Here is an 18,435-nt window from a genome sequence, read left to right as displayed (position 1 = left end):
TATCCGCACTTGTTGATTTTTTTCCAAGGTTAATTTTCACAATAAATGATGAAAATAGTTGTGAGTAAGATCGAGTTGGACTGTGTACCTTATCATTTCATAAAAAGGGAAGAGTATTTTACCAATTTCCACCGAAACATCCTGCACGTTGATTCTGAATGTCAGAATATAGCCTATAGTAAAATTTTATGGCGAACACATTTCTTGAATATTTTGATCCGATACGATCGCATTTTATAGATTTGTCGAAAAAGGGACCAAAAAGATACCTTTATCACTCACACAGTTAATTTTTTTAAGAACAAGTAAAAAAGTATCAGTCGGCTTTGCCGACAGAGATATACCCTCAGCCAGTGTGGATTGAAATACTTTTTTCCCAAAAAAATTATGTATTTAGGGGGTTTTTAAAAATGTTGGGCGTATGAACCGACAAAAGTAAAAAAAATCAAAAATTTTATAGAGTTTTTTTAACACACTAGCCTACGAAAAACATAATATCGCTGTAAACAGGGCCACTCGGAAACCCTTCGGTAAAAATGTCCAAAGGATCCTCGAACAGACCCTTAACCACACAAAAATTTTGAACATTTGTGTGGGTGGTACCACAAGGATTGGACAGATAAACCCAAATTTGAACATAAACTAAGTTTCGATAATATTTAGAGATCCAAAGTTTGGACCACATCGGTTGCTACGTCTATGAGAAATCGAGCGTACCATTTTAGAGAATATTTTTGATGGAATTTATTTTGAGTGAATTTATCCAAAATTTTGGGTGTGAGGTACCCGACGGAGCACAGTGCCAAATATGAGCACTTTAGTGGAACTTTACTCAAATTTTGAAGTACGTACAAATCATGATATTCATATGAAAATCCATAGGTATGTATCCCACCATAAATACATCATACTTAATTTTGCAATTTTCCCCGCGAAACAACCAGAAATGATCGTAAAAGTTGAGCTTTTTATTCATTATTATACCCTGAAGGGTATTGAGGGTATGAAGGGTATATACACTTTCATACGGGCAAAATGTGCCTCATCGAAATAATGGTTTTAGACCCCAAGTATGTTTGGACGAAATGTGTTTCAGACAATTTGGAGTCGATTGAGCAATGTCCGTCCGTCTGTCTGTCTGTCTGTCTGGCTGGCTGGAGCGCACGATAACTCTCGAACGGATGAACCGATTCGGTTCAAATTTTGGCTTTCGTAATATTTTGCCCAAACTTAGTTTAAGTTCGAAGATGAGCTATATCGGTCCACTCCTTCCGGTACCTCCCCCACAAAAGTTCGGAAATGTTCCGAAAATTTGTGCGCATGATAACTCTTGAAGGGAGTAACCGATTTGGTCCATACTTTGCCCATCGTGGAGCGTGTACCAGACTTAGATCAGGTTTTAATATGGACTCAATCGGTCCACTCCGTCGGGTACCTCCCACACAAAAATTTGCAAAAGTTCAGTTTAGGACCATCTCTCGGATCGCTTTGATTTTTGCTTTAGCTACTTGTATTCACTGCTCTCCATACGACGGTATAAGTTTCATCAGGGGCAAGTCCATACTTCCTGAGAAAATAGCCTGAAAGTTGCAAAAAACCCCTATGACACCGTGTGAGGAGGTTGGAGGGCAAAATAACTCTCGAACAGGTCTGCCGATTCGGTCCAAAGTTTGGCCTTAGTAATATTTTGTCCAAACATAGTTTAAGTTCGATGATAAGCCATATCGGTCCACTCCTTCAGGTACCTCCCCCACAAAAGTTCAAAAATGTTCGGAAAAATTGTGCGTACGATAACTCTTGAAGAGAGTGGCCGAATTGGACCATACTTTACACATCCTAATATATCTACCAGATATAGATCAGGTTCAAATATGGACTATATTTGTCCACTCCATCCGGTACCTCCCACACAAAATTTCGGATACATGTTCACTTTAAGACCTGCTTTCGAATCACTTTGATTTTTGTTGAAGCAACTTGCATTCGCTGCCTCAATTGCGATGGTAAAAGTTGTTTCAGGGGCAAGTCCATACTTCTTGAGCAAACAGCCCGAAGGGTGTAAAAACCCCCTATGGCACCATATGTAGTGGCTGGAGATCCACTTCCATAATGGTCAATGTCGATCCATTCCTTTTTGTATCTCCTCCGCAAAACGTTTGATCTTTAATCATAATACATACTAAATACATACGTTTTTTTGGGAAAAAAAAGTTTCAATATATTCAGGCTGAGGGTATATCTCTGTCGGCAAAGCCGACTGATACTTTTTTACTTGTTTTTTTATTTATAAATATCACATCGATTTACTTAAGTTAATAAAGCGATAGTAACAAATGTTAATCCAGTAGGCGATGACTTTTCGTTCTTGTTGTATTTTGGTGGAAATTGTGATTTTTTGGTGTTTACAGAATTGCAAAATATGATTTAGTCTTTTTGTTATTCGTCCGCAAAAATATTGCTTTTTAATAAGTTCTTGAGAAAAAATATATATATTCTTTGGAAGATTTCTTTATACCCAGCGTAGACCAGCGTATTAAAATTTATATCATTTGAAATTTAGGAACTTCCTCTATTGAAAAATTAAAAAATTAGCTGCGATTATTTGCGATTTTTAGTAATATGCCATGATTTTCAGTATGACCCCGAAAATATCAAATAACAGCATTTTTCAAAAGTGGAGAGAAGAACCGATATTGGAAGCTATTGTCGGTTTTGTTGTAGAAAAAATGGGTTCGCCAGTTCTAACAAATGATGCTCTTAGTAGTCTAAAAACTACTCTTGCGGTTGTAATTGATACTATAAAGAAAAAATGGAAGAAATGTAGTCGAAATTTGACTTTTTTTAGCAATAAAAATGCTAAATGGCTTGGATGTAACGTTAAATTCTCGAAGGCGGTAAATTATGGATTTCTTAGTAGTACAAATGCATGCAAACCTATAAAAGAATTTAAAAATTGTCATCCAAAAGTTCAAACCAGAAAAGTAAAACACATTGTGCAGACAACTAGCTACGAGGAGTTAGCTACAGCAACTTCTACAAGCCTATACCAATCCGGAAAACGAAACTATGCAGCTTTAGTAAGGGAACTAGCATTTGCTTCTCCAGAAAGGGGCAGCTCAATAAAAAAGACTCGGAAATCTTTATCAAAATGTTCACCAAAATTAACACCAGGCGAGGCTCTGGCGCTACTCATCGATGCCAACTTATCATCAACCCAATATAACACTGTTAGAGATCAAGCTGAAAATCACGGTTGCACTTTGTATCCATCGTATTATTTAGTAAGGGATGCAAAGCGGTTATGCTATCCTATGGACATTACTGTAACAGAAGTTTCAGCTGAAGTATCAGTCCAGTCCTTCTAGACCATACTGTTGCGAGACTATGTTCAGGGCTAGAACACATTCTTACTTCTTTATCAGACGTTAATAAACTAAATATTATCGTAAAATGGGGTTGTGATGGGTCAGAACAAATTAACTATCGCCAAAAGTTTACGGACACACAAAATTCCGATGCCAGTATGTTCAGTTTATCAATGGTACCAATCCAATTATGCGGCGTAAATGATAATGGAGAAATCCACGCAGTAATTTGGAAGAATCCTGCTCCTTTATCCACACGATATTGTCGACCAATAAAGTTTATGTTTGCTAAGGAAACAATCGGTGTAATTACCTCAGAGGTAAACAAAGTGAAAACACAAATAAATTAACTTAATCCTACCACTATACTTGTTGATGGTAAGGCTTTCCAAGTTACAGCAAACATGATATTCTGTATGATAGACGGTAAAGTTGCAAATGCGATTTCGGGATGTACATCTTCACAAACGTGCTATTTATGTGGAGCTAAGCCAAGCAAAATGAACAACATAAGCAAAATATGTCAAAAAACTATAAACATACATAAAGTATTGTGCCATGGAAGGGATATCATAAACTACTGCATTCTTCCAATCGGAGAACTTTCTGAAGAAGCCCAGGAAGCAAGAAATAAAGACAGTAGAAAATATCGCGAACTTTTTTCAAGAAAAACTTCGCGAATTGATACAAATATGGACTTATTTCATCGACTCTTGATTTCATCGGATCCTCACATCACAAGTCTTCGTAAATCACCTAAATCGAATCATAGTGAAATTACACCAGATATCTTACAATTGTTGGACTCATTTGCAGAGACGCATAATAATAACATATCTTCAAACGAAAGTAGCTAATTAAGTATTGAGTAGAGATATTGTATGTTATTTGAATGGTTCCACAACAAAAATAAATACTTATAAAATACTAGCAAAGTACCCGCTACTTCGTATGCGAAAAGGATATAACAACAAATAAACAATATATAATATGAAAATGGCGAATTTTTATCAATTTTTATTTTAGTACTGTTCGTCTCTTTTTAATTCGATTTTCAAAAAGATCAGCCGTATCTCACCCTTACACATTAACAGCGAGACAAACGTTGAATAGCAATACTCACCCTAACTCCAAAACATACAGATTCCAGCACAGTCTCTACACCCAACAAATTGAGTACCATTAAGTACTTTTCGTATACTCATGACACGTTTTCGACAACATATATCAATCCTACACTGACTTGAATACAAAATAAAAACAGTAATCGTAATTCCAAATCTCAAGATTCCAGGTGTATCCGTTCATCCAATTCCAAATTGTACCATTTCGTACTCTTCGTACCCATAAGTAAGGTTTTCGAAAACTACCTCAATCCTTCACTTTAGCAGTAACCTAAATTCCACATTTCAGGATTCCAGCTCTATCCGTTCATACAAATACACATTGTACCAAATTAAGTACCATTTAGAATTTTTGTTCCCATAATTACAAATTTCCAAAACTACCTCAGTACTATGTTCAAACAATAAGCTTAATTCCGAATTTCAGGATTCCAGATATATCCGATCACTCAAATCCAAATTTGGTACCATTCAGTACTATTAGTATCCAAAGTACGAATTTCTAAACCTACATCTATCAACATTCCAACATCAATTTTAATTTCGAATTTCACGATTCCAAATGTATTCTATCACTGAAATCCAAATTGTACCAAATTTAGTACTTTTCCTACACATAACAAAAAATTTCCAAAACTTTATCAATCCTACATTCCAACTCCTTATTCCGAATCTGGGGATTCCAGCTGTATCCGTTCACCCAAATCCAAACTGTACCAAATTTGGTACCATTTAGTACTATTCGTACCCATGAGTACGAATTTCCACAACTACCTCAATCCTACACGCGAACAGTAATCTTAATTCCAAATTTCAGGATTACAGCTGCATTCGATCACCGTAATCCAAACTGTACCAAATTTGGTACCATTTAGTACTTTTCGTATCCAAAGTACGAATTTCTAAACCTACCTCTATCAACACTCCAACAGTAATCTTAATTCCGAATTTCAGGATTCCAAATGTATCCGATCACACAAATTGTACCAAATTTGGTACCATTTAGTGCTTTCGTACCCACAACTAAAAATTTCAAAAACTTTATCAATCCTACACTCCAATAGTACTCCTTATTCCAAATCTCGGGGTTCCTGCAATATCCGTTCACCCAAATCCAAATTGTACCAGATTTGGTACCATTTAGTACTTTTCGTATCCGTAAGTACAAATCGTCTAAACTACCTCAGTGCTATGTTCAAACACTAAGCTTAATTCCGAATTTCATGATTCCAGATACATCCGATAACTCAAATCCAAATTTGGTACCATTTAGTACTATTCGTATCCAGAGTACGAATTTCCAACCCTACCTCTATCAACACTCCAACAGTAATCGTAATTCCGAATCTCACGATTTCAAATGTATCCCATCCCTGAAATAAAAATTGTACCAAATTTAGTACCATTTAGTACTTTTCCTCCGATAACTAAAAATTTCCTAAACTTTATCAATCCTACACTCCAACAAATCTCGGGGTTCCAGTTATATCCGTTCACCCAAATCCTAAATGTACCAAATTTGGTACTATTTAGTACCATTCGTACCCTTGAGCACGAATTTCCACAACTACCTCAATCCTACACGCCAACAGTAATCTTAATTCTAAATTTCAGGATTACAGCTGTATCCGATCACCATAATCCTAATTGTACTAAATTTAGTACCATTTAGTACTTTTGTTCCCATAGGTCCGAAGTTCCAAACCTACCTCTATCCAACACTCCAACAGTAATCTTAATTTCGAATTTCAGGATTACAGCTGCATCAGATCACCGTAATCCAAATTGTACCAAATTTAGTACCATTTAGTACTTTTTGTTCCATAGACCCTAAGTTCCAAACCTACATCTATTTAACACTCCAACAGTAATCTTAATTTCGAATTTCAGGATTACAAATGTATCCGATCACCCAAATTCAAATTGTACCAAATTTGGTACCATTTAGTACTTTTCGTAGCCATAAGTACGAATTTTTAAAAGTATCCCAATTCCACACTCCAATTGTAATCTTAATTCCAAATTTCACTATTCCAGGTCTATCCGATCACTTAAATTCAGATTGTACCAAATTTGGTACCATTTAGTACTTTTCGTACCCAAAAGTACGAATTTCCAAAATACCTCTATCCTGCATTCCGACAGCAATCCTAATTCTAAATTTCAGAATTCCAGCTCCATCCGTTCCCCCAAACCCAAATTGTACCTTATTTGGTACTATTTAGTACCTTTCTTACCCTTATGGACGAATTTCGAAAACTACCTCCATATCTCAAACCTACACTCCAACAGTAATAGTAATTCCAAATTTCAGAATTCCAACTTTGTCGGTTCGCCTAAATTCAAATTGTACCAAATTTAGTACTATTCGTACACATGAGTACACATTTTCAAAACCACCTCCTTATATCAACTCATCTTCTAAACCTTGATTTTCATTCCAAATTTCAAGATTTTAGCTCTATCCGTTCACGTAACAACAAATAGTACTAAATTTAGTAACTTTTAGTACTTTTCGAACACTTATAGTTCGAATTTCCAAAAACCCTTTGGTACACCTTTCTAGCTCTCCATCAGTGACCCTTATTCCAAATTTCAGAATTCTAGCTCTTCGCGTTTGCCTAATACAAAGGGTACCATATTTAGTACCTTTTAGTACTTTTAGTACAGTTCTAGTTCGAATTTCCAAAAATCCAGCCTTATCTGACACCTTCGGCCCAAGAGTGACCCTCACCCAAAATTTCAAGATTCTAGCTTTAGCCGTTTAGTCTGGGCGTTGATTATCAGTCAGTCAGTGAGTCAGTGAATCAGTGAGTCAGTGAATCAGTGAGTCAGTGAATCAGTGAGTCAGTGAGTCATCATTACTGAACTCTTTTATAAGTATAGATGTAAAATGTAACATGTAATTTTTTTAACTGATGGTGGAATGGAAGGTTGTGGAAATGTTGAAGTACACCGCCAAACGTTGAAAATAATTATCTAAACCTTTTAAACTACCCCAAATTTTGGTGGCTACATCAAAATTAAAACCTAAGTTAATAATATTTGAATAAAATAATACATAATTTGTTGTTGACTTTTACTCCCTACTAAATGTGTTTTGGAGAGATGCTGAACTTAAAAGTGATGTCGAAAAATTGTTGGGATGATGTTTTCATGTTTTCCATTATATAGAACGTTCTAAACAACATTTTCTACTGATATATATATGTATGTATATACATACATCTGTAGAAAATATTGTTTAGAACGTTCTATATACCTCAAATTTGTGTGTCCGTCATATCTGGGCGCAACGGAATGTGGCTCCACGTCCATATTATTTTACACAGAAGTTTTCTATCCACTATCGACATACAATGCTTAAGTACATTTATATACATAAAAAAAGTGACTGAAACCTTGAAAATATGTCATATGGGGGGCTGCACTTCAATGGGGGCTAAACCAAAACGCGAACAGATATTGAAAATATTTTGTACACATGTTCCCCGTCCACTGAAACCCCAATATACCAATTTTCAGCAATATCGGCTGAAAAATGAACCAAATATCTAAAAATGGTCACCACCGATACATGGGGGCTATAGGAAACCGCGGAGCTACGTGGTCCATATTTATCCACATACGACCCACAAATATAAGAAACATTTTTGGAAAATTTTAGTAACCTACGTCCTTTGCATCAAAAGTTATGAGTAAAGTTCCACTAAAGTGCCCATATTTCGCACTGTGCGGAGTGGGCAAATATAGTCCATATTCGAAGCTGATCTATATCTGGTAAATATATTAGGATATACAAAGAATGGATTACATCGATCACTCCATTCAAGAGCTAACTTTTTGGGGGGTGGTACCTGAAAGAGGTGGACCGATATAACTTATCTTTGAACTTAAACTAAGTCTGCACAAAATATTACGAAGGCCACATTTTGGACCGAATCGGCAGATCCGTTCGAGAGTTATCTTGCGCTCCAACCACTTCACACCGTGTCATAGGGTTTTTGTGCCTTTCAGGCTATTTTCTCAGAAAGTATGGCCTTGCCCCTGATGAAACTTATAGCATCGTATGAGCGGCAGTAAATACAAGTTGCTACAACAAAAATCAAAGCGATTCGAGAGCAGGTCCTAAACTGAACTTTTCCGAAATTTTGTGTGGGACGTACCCGAAGGATTGGACCGATAGAGTCCATATTGGAACCTCATCTAATCCTGATAGAAATTCCTCGATCTGCAAAGTATGAACCAAATCGGTTACTTCCATTAAGAGTTGTCGTGCGCACAAATTTTCCGAACTTTTGTGGGGGAGGTACCGGAAGGAGTGGACCAATATAACCTATCTTCGAACTTAAACTAAGTTTGGACAAAATATTGCGAAAGCCAAATTTTGGACCGAATCGATTGATCCGTTCGAGAGTTATCGTGCGCTCCAGCCTGCCAGACAGACAGACGGACGGACATGGCTAAATCAACTCCAAATTTTCCGAAACATATTTCGTCCAAACATACTTGGGGTCTAAAACCATTACTTCGACGAGGCACATTTTGCCCGTATGAAAGTGGATATACCCTCGTTAGCATAAATGTATAAAAATAGTAGTATAAAAATATTCCTCACATTCATGTCAGTAAAGTTGTCAAAGACACCATATACCTAAAGTGCAAGGAATCCAAATAATCTTCGTTCAAATATTTCAAAAACTGTTGAAATGGTACGTAATGCAAATAGAGGTTTCATTTCTTTGGTGACTTATAGTGAAATTCAGGGGAGAAAATTTTTGTCTTTGACGCCATTCACTAAAATTATGTTTTGTATGACAATTTTGCCAAAACTCACATGAAGTACGACCTTAACCCTAAAATGTGTTCTAGGACCCATAGTAAAAATTTATGGTGAATACATTTGTAGAATATTTTGATGTGATACGATCACATTTTATAGGAGAAGGGACCAAAAACTCCTTTAATGAGCACCTGAGGGTTAAAAAATATGAAAAATGAAGCCAGCGACCCGAAAATCATAAAAATCCAAGTTTAGGTCAAAATCTGTTCATTTTTAGAGTTTTGGCCAGGTTTTTCGTAAAATTGGACACTGTGGGATGGGATAAGTTTCTGTTTGTTGGTGGAGGGGGCAAGTTGCCCCCCTCACTAACGAGTGGAATTCGAGCGAATATTCGGAGCTCTGCTTTGGAGTCGATTTAGTCCAAACTTAGACCAAGTTCGAATATCCCAATATAAATCCACTAATTCGGGTAACTTCCCCACAAAAGTTCAAATTTGTGCGCAGGATAACTATTAAAGTAAGCAATTTGTTCAAAATTTCCGCATCGTAATATTTTTTTTCCCGACATCGATTATGTTCGAATATGGGCTATAGCCGTCCATTCTTTGTGCAAGTTCATAATTCGGGAAATAATGACCCAAAGCTCTAGGAACCCCTGGAGGCCCCATCTATAATGTCTGATAAGCATGATAACTAACGAATTAAGTATACGATTTGGCCGAATCTTTACACATCGTAAAATTTCTTTCGAACGTGCATGGACTTGTAGGATGATTTATATTGAGCAACTCCTCCGGGTACCTTCCTCACAGAAGTTAAAAATGTTGTCTTACACGCAGTTTAAGGGCAGCGGATAGTCATTGTGTGTAGTCATCGTATTTGCGTAACTAACAGTGAAACCGGTAGCATAATTTGCTGGTTGTGTGGGAGTCTTTTCGGCTTTCCTTTTTCATATGCAAAAATCTTCCACTATTCAGCTCAACTCCAATGAGAAATTAATAAAAGTCATATGGTTTTGCTAAAGATAGCCAATACTTCTTAAGACAGGGGCCCGAAATGTACCAATATTTAGAACAACTCGTTCATACACCTTTCGCACTAAAATTTATAGTGGATATTGTGGTCTTTGCTACAACGCAATAATTCAATTCTCCATACAACACTCGATATGATATTTTTGCAATATAGACTGTGTTAATTGAATGATCATTGATCCTGAAAACTTCGTAAAAATTGTTTGGCCTTACGAAAATGTTATTTATTTATAAAATTAGGGATATGTTCATAGTACATTTAGTTGTTTTTCTTCGTAATTTCCTGCTTATTTTTAGATGAATTTATTTTAAAAATCATATTCAAAATTATAGTCTTTTATATTATAGCTTTTTGGTGGATTAACCTTCTTTATGAGGATGGCTAACTTCCAAAACGTCATAAAACTGCGCTGTTTCAATTATTGCGCGTGCATTGTAAACGTATATTTAAATGCACACCAGTGCAAAATCTTGTTAATGCAGCAGTTTTCTATCTGATGCTTATTTTGTGTGTATTCTGCATTTCAAATGCGCACCACTGACGTTTTCGAGTGCAATACTTCGCATTAATTCTGTATCAATCATAAACATTTTTGCCAAATTCTTAATAATGACTACAGTGTTTCGAAATTTTTAATTTGTCAAGAAGACGTTTAACTACCACAAATAATATTGAATTTACTAAACGAATACGTGTTTAGATCACTACTCATCTAGCCTTAAATGACGGTATAAGTTAAAACTCAGTTTTGTTTCTTGTAAATCTGATATAAAAATTTAACATGCTGTAAATTTAAGCTTTTCTTTTTATTTAAATAAGTATCTTATGAATAGTTTACATCTACTTAAAATAGTTTTAACTTAGAAAATAATTAATTTATTTGCCCTTTAATGTTGCTGCTACATTTGCTGCTTGTTGGGCAACGCCAATAACTTGAATGGTTGCATCCCGGGTATGTTGACCAACACGTTCCTATTATATGAAATATTAAAAATTTTTAGTATAAAACATTTTATTTTTCGAAATTGATAAATTGTACTTACAATTTTCTTGCCAATCTTTTTCAACCATCCCGCTTCACTATGACCAACAAAGACAGCCAAAACAAAAGCAACAAAGACAAACAATTTATTGAAGTTCATTATGATGTTCTCTATAAGAAATTGTGGATGTGTTTAAGCTTTAATGGGTTCTGTGTTCAATAACAAACTGATGAATAAATTGACGATAACCTAAGCTTTTATAGTCAACATTCGCAGCAAGTGAAATGAAACATTTTGTGTTGGTTTCTTTTCTGCTGAATAAGGAACACAGAAAACAAAGGGGAATTACTTAAAGAGGAATGAATGTACGGAGATGCGTATATCCCCACAAAGACTTTCGTATCCAGTGGTTTATTGATGTTTCCACAGCCTCCTTTCTGTGTAGGAATGATTGTAGAACACACAACGAATATTTTAATTGGAAAAAAATTTTATTGGATGCGACAAGATGCTGTTGTGGGAATACCCTTTCAAAAAAATGATTAGAAGATGAATGAATGAAATGATCAACTGACTAAACGAGGGATTTTACAAGATGAAGACTCATGGATTAATTTGCATAAAGAACAAGATACAAGATATCAGTAGGTTTTGCGACAGAGATATACCATCAGCCCATAAGATTTAAAAACGATTATTCGTATAGATTTTATTATTGCCAGAAGAGTATATTTTTTAACGTACTTCTGGATTAACTCTTTCAACCCATAAAATATAACAATATAATCGTGGTTTTAATATCGGAATGTGCTACACGAAAAATGTGCAGGGGTTCTGATGCATAAATTCGGTTTTGTGGGAGTACATGGAAGACGAAAATAACTTTGGTTTGTTTGGGTCACTCCATTTTTTGATTTTATAACGGAAAATGTAATGAAAAACGGGGTTTCTTGGAATTTCAATTTTAAACGGGCATATCTTATTTTTTACACAACGGATTTATACAGACTATTTTTTCTTTGAAAAGGGCAGAATATTGTCTTTCGAAAAAGCCAAAGATTTTCAAAATCGGTTAACAAATGGCTGAGTCGGAGTTTGAGTCGAAACAAGTAAAAAAGTATCAGTGGCTTTGCCGACAGAGATATACCCTCAGCCCGCTTAAGAGATATCGTGAATAGCATTTTATTGACATTTTTAAATATTGGGGGGAAGTACCGGAAGTTGTGGACCGGTATTGCCTATCTCTGAACTGATACTGTTTGGATAAAATATGACGTAGGCCAAAATTTGGACCAAATCGGTTGATCAGTTCGTGTTTTTACACATTTCGGGCTGTTTTCACAAGAAGTATGGATTTTCCCCTGAAAAACTTGTACCGCTCCAGCCACTACACATGGTGTCATAGGGATTTTTACAACTTTCGGGCTATTTTCTCAGAAAGTATTTACTTGCCCCTGAAAAAAATGTACCATCGTAAGTGGGTCGGTGAATGGAAGTTGCTTCAACAAAACTCAAAGTGATTCGAGAGCAGATCTTAAATGAACTTATCCGAAGTTTTGTGTGGAAGGAGCGCACAAATATAGTCCATATTCGAACCTGATCTATATCCAGTAGATATATTAGGACGTGTAAAATATGGACCAAATCGGTCACTCCCTTCAAGAATTATCGTGCGCACAATGTTTCCGGACATTTTTAAACTTTTGTGGGGGAGTTTCCTGAAGGAGTGGACCGATATGGTTTATGTTCGAACCTAAACTAAGTTTAGACAAAATATTACAAAGGCCAAATTCTGGACCGAATCGGCAGATCCGTTCGAGATTTATACTGCGATCCTACAACTACACAACTACCCGAAGGAGTGGACCGTAGAAATTTTACGATGTGCAAAATATGGACCAAATCGGTTACTGCCTTCAAGAGTTATCGTGCGCACAATTTTTCCGATCATTTTCGAACTTTTGTGGGGGAGGTAGCGGAAGGAGTGGACCGATATAACCCATCTCCGAACTTAAACTAAGTCTGGACAAAATATTACGAAAGCCAAATTTTGGACATAATCGGTTGATTCGTTCGAGACTTATCCATCCATCCAGACAGACGGACATTGCTAAATCAACTCCAAATTGTCTGAAACGGATTTCGACCAAACATACCTGGGGTCTAAAACCATTATTTCGATGAGGCACAAAGTGTATATACCCTCGTTAGTATAAATGCTGAGGGTAAAAATAATATCTCGACTCCTACTCCGAGCAAATTTTTTTCTACATTTCTTAATAAAATATTTTAAGACTAGCAAAATGCCCGCAACTTCGTATGCGGAAAGGATATAAAAAAACAAGTAAGAACAGACTATAGTCGGACGGGGCCGACCATGTGATACCCTATACCACTAAACGCGTCTTCTTGGGATAAAGTTATAAGATGTGCATTAGAAATTTTACCAATTTTCACACAAAAGTTTTGATCAATTTAACCCGCTAAATATTATCCGATCATACCGTTGACTTGCACGCTACTTCTTCATCTCAAACCAAAACTACGTTTAAAATTTCGCGCCGATCGGACTATTATTGCGACCTACAGAGCGGCTACAAAATCGAGCAAAAATTTTGTTTTTGGTCCATTTCATCCCTTTAACATTTCACGATCATCGCCAAAAACTAATCAGTTCTATTCTGGTCCAAACCCGACCTCCATACTAAATTTCGTGACAATCGGTCCATAATTGCGGCCTCTAGCTTGATTACAATTTTTAATGGACGGACAGACGGACGGACGGACGGACGGACACACATCGCTAAATCGCTTTATCTCGTCGAGATATGAAGTTTGGTATACCACATGAGGGGTCTACGACGAATATTTCGCGGCGTTACATGAATTTTTGGGAAAACAAACTTATTATACCCTTTTCCACATTGTGGTATAGGGTATAATAAACAATATATAGTATGGAAATTGCGAACACTGAAAATGTAGTGCAACAACACCAATATTTAATATTTTAATCAATATTTATTTTTATTTTAGTACTGTACTTGCTTCTTTAGTTCGATTTTCCAAAAGATCAGCCGTATTTCACCCTTACACATTAACAGCGAGATCAACGTTGCACACCAACACTCACCCTAACTCCAAAAAAATACAGATTCGAGCACTGTCCCTACACCAAAAAACAAACTTAAGTACTTTTCGTATACTTATGGTATGAATTTCGACGATATATCTCAACCATACATTGACATTGATACAAAATAATTGCAGTAATCGTAATTCTAAATCTCAAGATTCCAACTGTATCCGTTCGTCCAATTCCTAATTGAACCAAACATATTATTATTTCGTACTCTTCGTATCCACAAGTAAGATTTTCCATAACTACCTCAATCCTTCATTTTAACAGTAATTTTAATTCCAAATTTCAGGATTCCAGCTCTATCCGTTAAACCAAATCCAAATCGTACCAAATTTAGAACGAGTTAGTACTTTTCGTATATTTATGGTATGCACGTATTTCTTTAACCACCTCCATATGCCAACGCTACACACCAACACTCACCCTGTCTCCAATAACAAATTGAGTGTGATTTCGTAATTTTCATATGGTACGTATTTCGACAACCACATATATCATACACTGACATTAATACCAAATAATAACAGTAATATTAATTTCAATTTTTTAGTATTCCACCTCTATTCGTTCGTCCAGTAACAAATTTTACCAAACTTTGTACCATTAAGTACTCTTCGTACCCATAAGTACAATTTTCCAAAACTACCTCAATCCTTCACTTCAAAAGTAAGCACAATTCCAAATAACCGGATTCCAGCGCTATCCGTGCACTCAAATCCAAATTGTACCACTTAGTACCATTTGGTACATTTCGTACCCATAAGTACGAATTTCAAAACCTACCTCCATCTCAATCCTACACTCCAACAGTAGTCTGACCAATTTCCAGTATTCCAGCTCTATCCGTTCTCCCAAATCCAAATTGTGCCAAATTTAATATCATTTAATACTTTTCGTACCCATAACTACGAAGTTCCAAAACTACCTCAGTCATACACTCCAACAGTAATCCTAATTTCAAATTTCAGGACTCAAGCGCTATCCGTCAACCAAATTGTTCCACATTTAGTACTTTTCATATCCATAAGTACGAATTTTCAAAACTACCTTAACCCTACAATCCAACAGCAATCCCAATTCCAAATTTCTGGATTCCAGCTCTATCCGTTCACCCAAATCCCCATTGTACCAAATTTAGTACCATTTTTACCTTCTCGTTCCCATAAGTACGATTTTCCAAAACTACTTCAATCCTACACTCCAACAGAAATTTCAATTCCACATTTCAGGATTCAGCTTTATCCGTTCACCCAAATCCCCATTGTACTAAATTTAGTACCATTTAGTACTTTTCGTGCCCATAAGAACGAATTTCCAAACCTTCCACAATCTTAAACTCCAACAGTAATCTCAATTCCAAATATCAGGATTCCAGCTCTATCCGTTCAACCAAATCCCTATTGTACCTAATTTAGTACCATTTAGTACTTTTTCTTACACATAAGTACGAATTTACAAAACTACCCTCATATCTCAATCCTACACTTTAACAGTAATCTTAATTCCAAATTTCAGTTTCAGGTCAGAATTCTAGCTCTTCCCGTTTGCCTAATACAAACGGGTACCATATTTAGTACCTTTTAGTACTTTTCGTACCGTTCTAGGTCGAATTTCAAAAAAATCCAGCCTTATCTCACCCCTACACACCAACAGCAACCTACACCCAAAATTTCAAGATTCTAGATTCAGCAGTTTCATCTGGGCGATGATATGTCAGTCAGTCACTCATCACTAAACTCTTTTATATATATAGATGAGTCATATCTATTTTGATTACAAAATTAAATGTTTGCAAATATATTCAAATTTCTTTTAGGGCACATTTATAAAAGGTAGATGCATGAATTACAACAACTAACAAAATGACAAAGAAAATATTGAGTAATAGGGTCGTTCTGAAAATTTTCTCAGGAAAAAGATAAAACATTTTGAAAATGGAACAAATTTGAATCCAAATGTAAATAAAAAGCATTCAGAACTTTCGTAGGTCATTTTATTACATGTTTAGGGTGAAAAGAAGTATTATATATTATATATGTATGTATTATACGTAGATTTAGATTATATATATTATACGTAGATTTATTTTACGTAGATTTACGCAGGTTTCATGTTTCTACAACAACAACAACATATCTGAAAGTCTAAATTTTATTTCATGGGGGAGAGGGTATACAAATTTGCTATCAGTCGAAAATAACGACGGTTTCACTTATCATCATTTGAAATTGATTAGCTGAGTATACGAGTATACTCGTACGAATGAAACATCATAACTTGTATGGAAGTGGAATATGAAATTACCTTCGGAGTCGACTCCGGAGTTGGGGTCGTAAAAAATCTCTGGAGTCGAATCAAAACGCAACCCTGGATTCTAGAAATTGCAAATGGGATGTAATTTTAAGCTACTATATTAAGTCATGCAATTTGTTATTTTAAATTCAAATGTAGTATACAGCCCTAAGGGTGAAAGACTGGGCATTATAAAATGGAAATAAATTGAAATTGTCAGTATATGTTGTTAGTGTCCTCTGCTTAGAAACATTGGATGGAGACATTTTAACTCTCAGATGTCAAACTTTACCTGTATGGCTTCATTGGATCTGGTGATTATTTTCCATTTTGTATATATTTTCCGTTTTGTGTATACAGATTCTCTGACTCCAAATGTGAGCACGCATATAAAAATCTCTTGTTAACCCCTTTTTATTCTACAACCCTCCATTCAGTACACTAATACCCTAGTCCATGGTGCAATACAACAGGTGGAACAGTATGACCAGATGATTTTCTCCAAGCTGTCAAATTCAACTCCACACACTTCTTCAGCTATCAATCTATTTCAATCCATACACGAACACAAACACATAATTACAATTTCAATCCATTTTTTGTATATACTTACAGGATGAACAAACAATATGTAGTACGAACTACATGGCGACTTGGTATCATTAAACCTAACCTGACCTTGGGTAACACAATACTTCAAACTATATTAAAGTCAGCTAAAAATAGTTTTTCAACATAAAACAAATCTTGTGGGTTGTCATATACCAAACCATGGACATATTTTGGTTTTTATCATTCATAACTCTTAATTGGAAATTATTAGCAAAATATTAAAAATATCAGTTAAAACCACCAATGTTCTTTTTCTATTACTTCAAATCAAGGCTTTTTTTATTAAAGCGCAGGGACTAACGAATATAATTAACAAGAATTATATTAATTTTCCTTTAGTCGTGAAAATTAAATAACTATATATTTTTAACATTATTCTATGTATTTAATTTTAAAGATGTTCTGCGAAGTGCGTAATATATGCCTAATATTCTTAAATTGATTATTGATTTGTTCTTAATACTTACCCAGCAAAATGTTTGCCTCCAAAGATGCAGTTAAATGATATGTACAAGTGATCTGGATGTGCATCAAATTATGCATTTTCACTGATGATTTTTACAAGAGCGTGACTACTGAAAGATGCACTCCAAAGCACTACATTTTAACTAACCCTTTGGCACTGCATTTTAACTGACCCTTTGGCATTGCATTTTAACTAACCCTTTTGCACTGCATTTTAACTGACCCTCTGGCACTGCATTTTAACTGACCCTTTGGCATTGCATTTTAACTAACCCTTTGGGGTAGAATAGGAGGCAGTCCAAAGCACGTGTTTGGTACAGGCATTCTGCGGAAATTGTGCAAGCCATTGCAAAATATGCCAGAACAAATAAAATGCATTTATTATTTGTGCAAAACAAAAATATTAACAACTTTATTACATTAACACAAATTATGAAAATTCTCCATTGAATTCAATCGCAAACATTCGTGTTTCCTCCGCTTGCATTTGTTCCAAGCTGAACTGTTTTTGCTTCATTTGCTAAATGGATTGTCTTCCCATCACCAGTTAAGATTTCGACACGTACTCCAACAGCACTCCATTCGGAAATTTTCTTCTGGTGAGTTGCCGGAAAAATGTTCACAAATTAAATAT

At 35.6% G+C, this 18,435-nt stretch overlaps 1 protein-coding gene across 1 annotated transcript; it reads right to left on the bottom strand.

Annotated features, from left to right (window-relative positions):
* Positions 1-11,094: 11,094 nt before the first annotated feature.
* On the bottom strand, positions 11,095-11,543 carry LOC141389356 (sarcotoxin-1B). The gene is made up of 2 exons (XM_073960774.1): positions 11,351-11,543; positions 11,095-11,279 (listed from the first exon to the last, which is right to left on the bottom strand). The coding sequence occupies exons 1-2, from the start codon at positions 11,447-11,449 to the stop codon at positions 11,184-11,186; spliced, it is 195 nt and encodes a 64-aa protein (XP_073816875.1). The 5' UTR covers positions 11,450-11,543; the 3' UTR covers positions 11,095-11,183.
* Between the last annotated feature and the right edge of the window lie 6,892 nt (positions 11,544-18,435).

This window comes from Musca autumnalis, unplaced genomic scaffold (genome assembly GCF_047663935.1).
Source record: "Musca autumnalis isolate F117 unplaced genomic scaffold, ASM4766393v1 scaffold_1, whole genome shotgun sequence".
NCBI classification, from domain to species: Eukaryota; Metazoa; Arthropoda; class Insecta; order Diptera; family Muscidae; genus Musca; species Musca autumnalis.
Note: the sequence above shows the minus strand (reverse complement) of the source record. Positions and strands in the feature narration are given on the sequence as shown.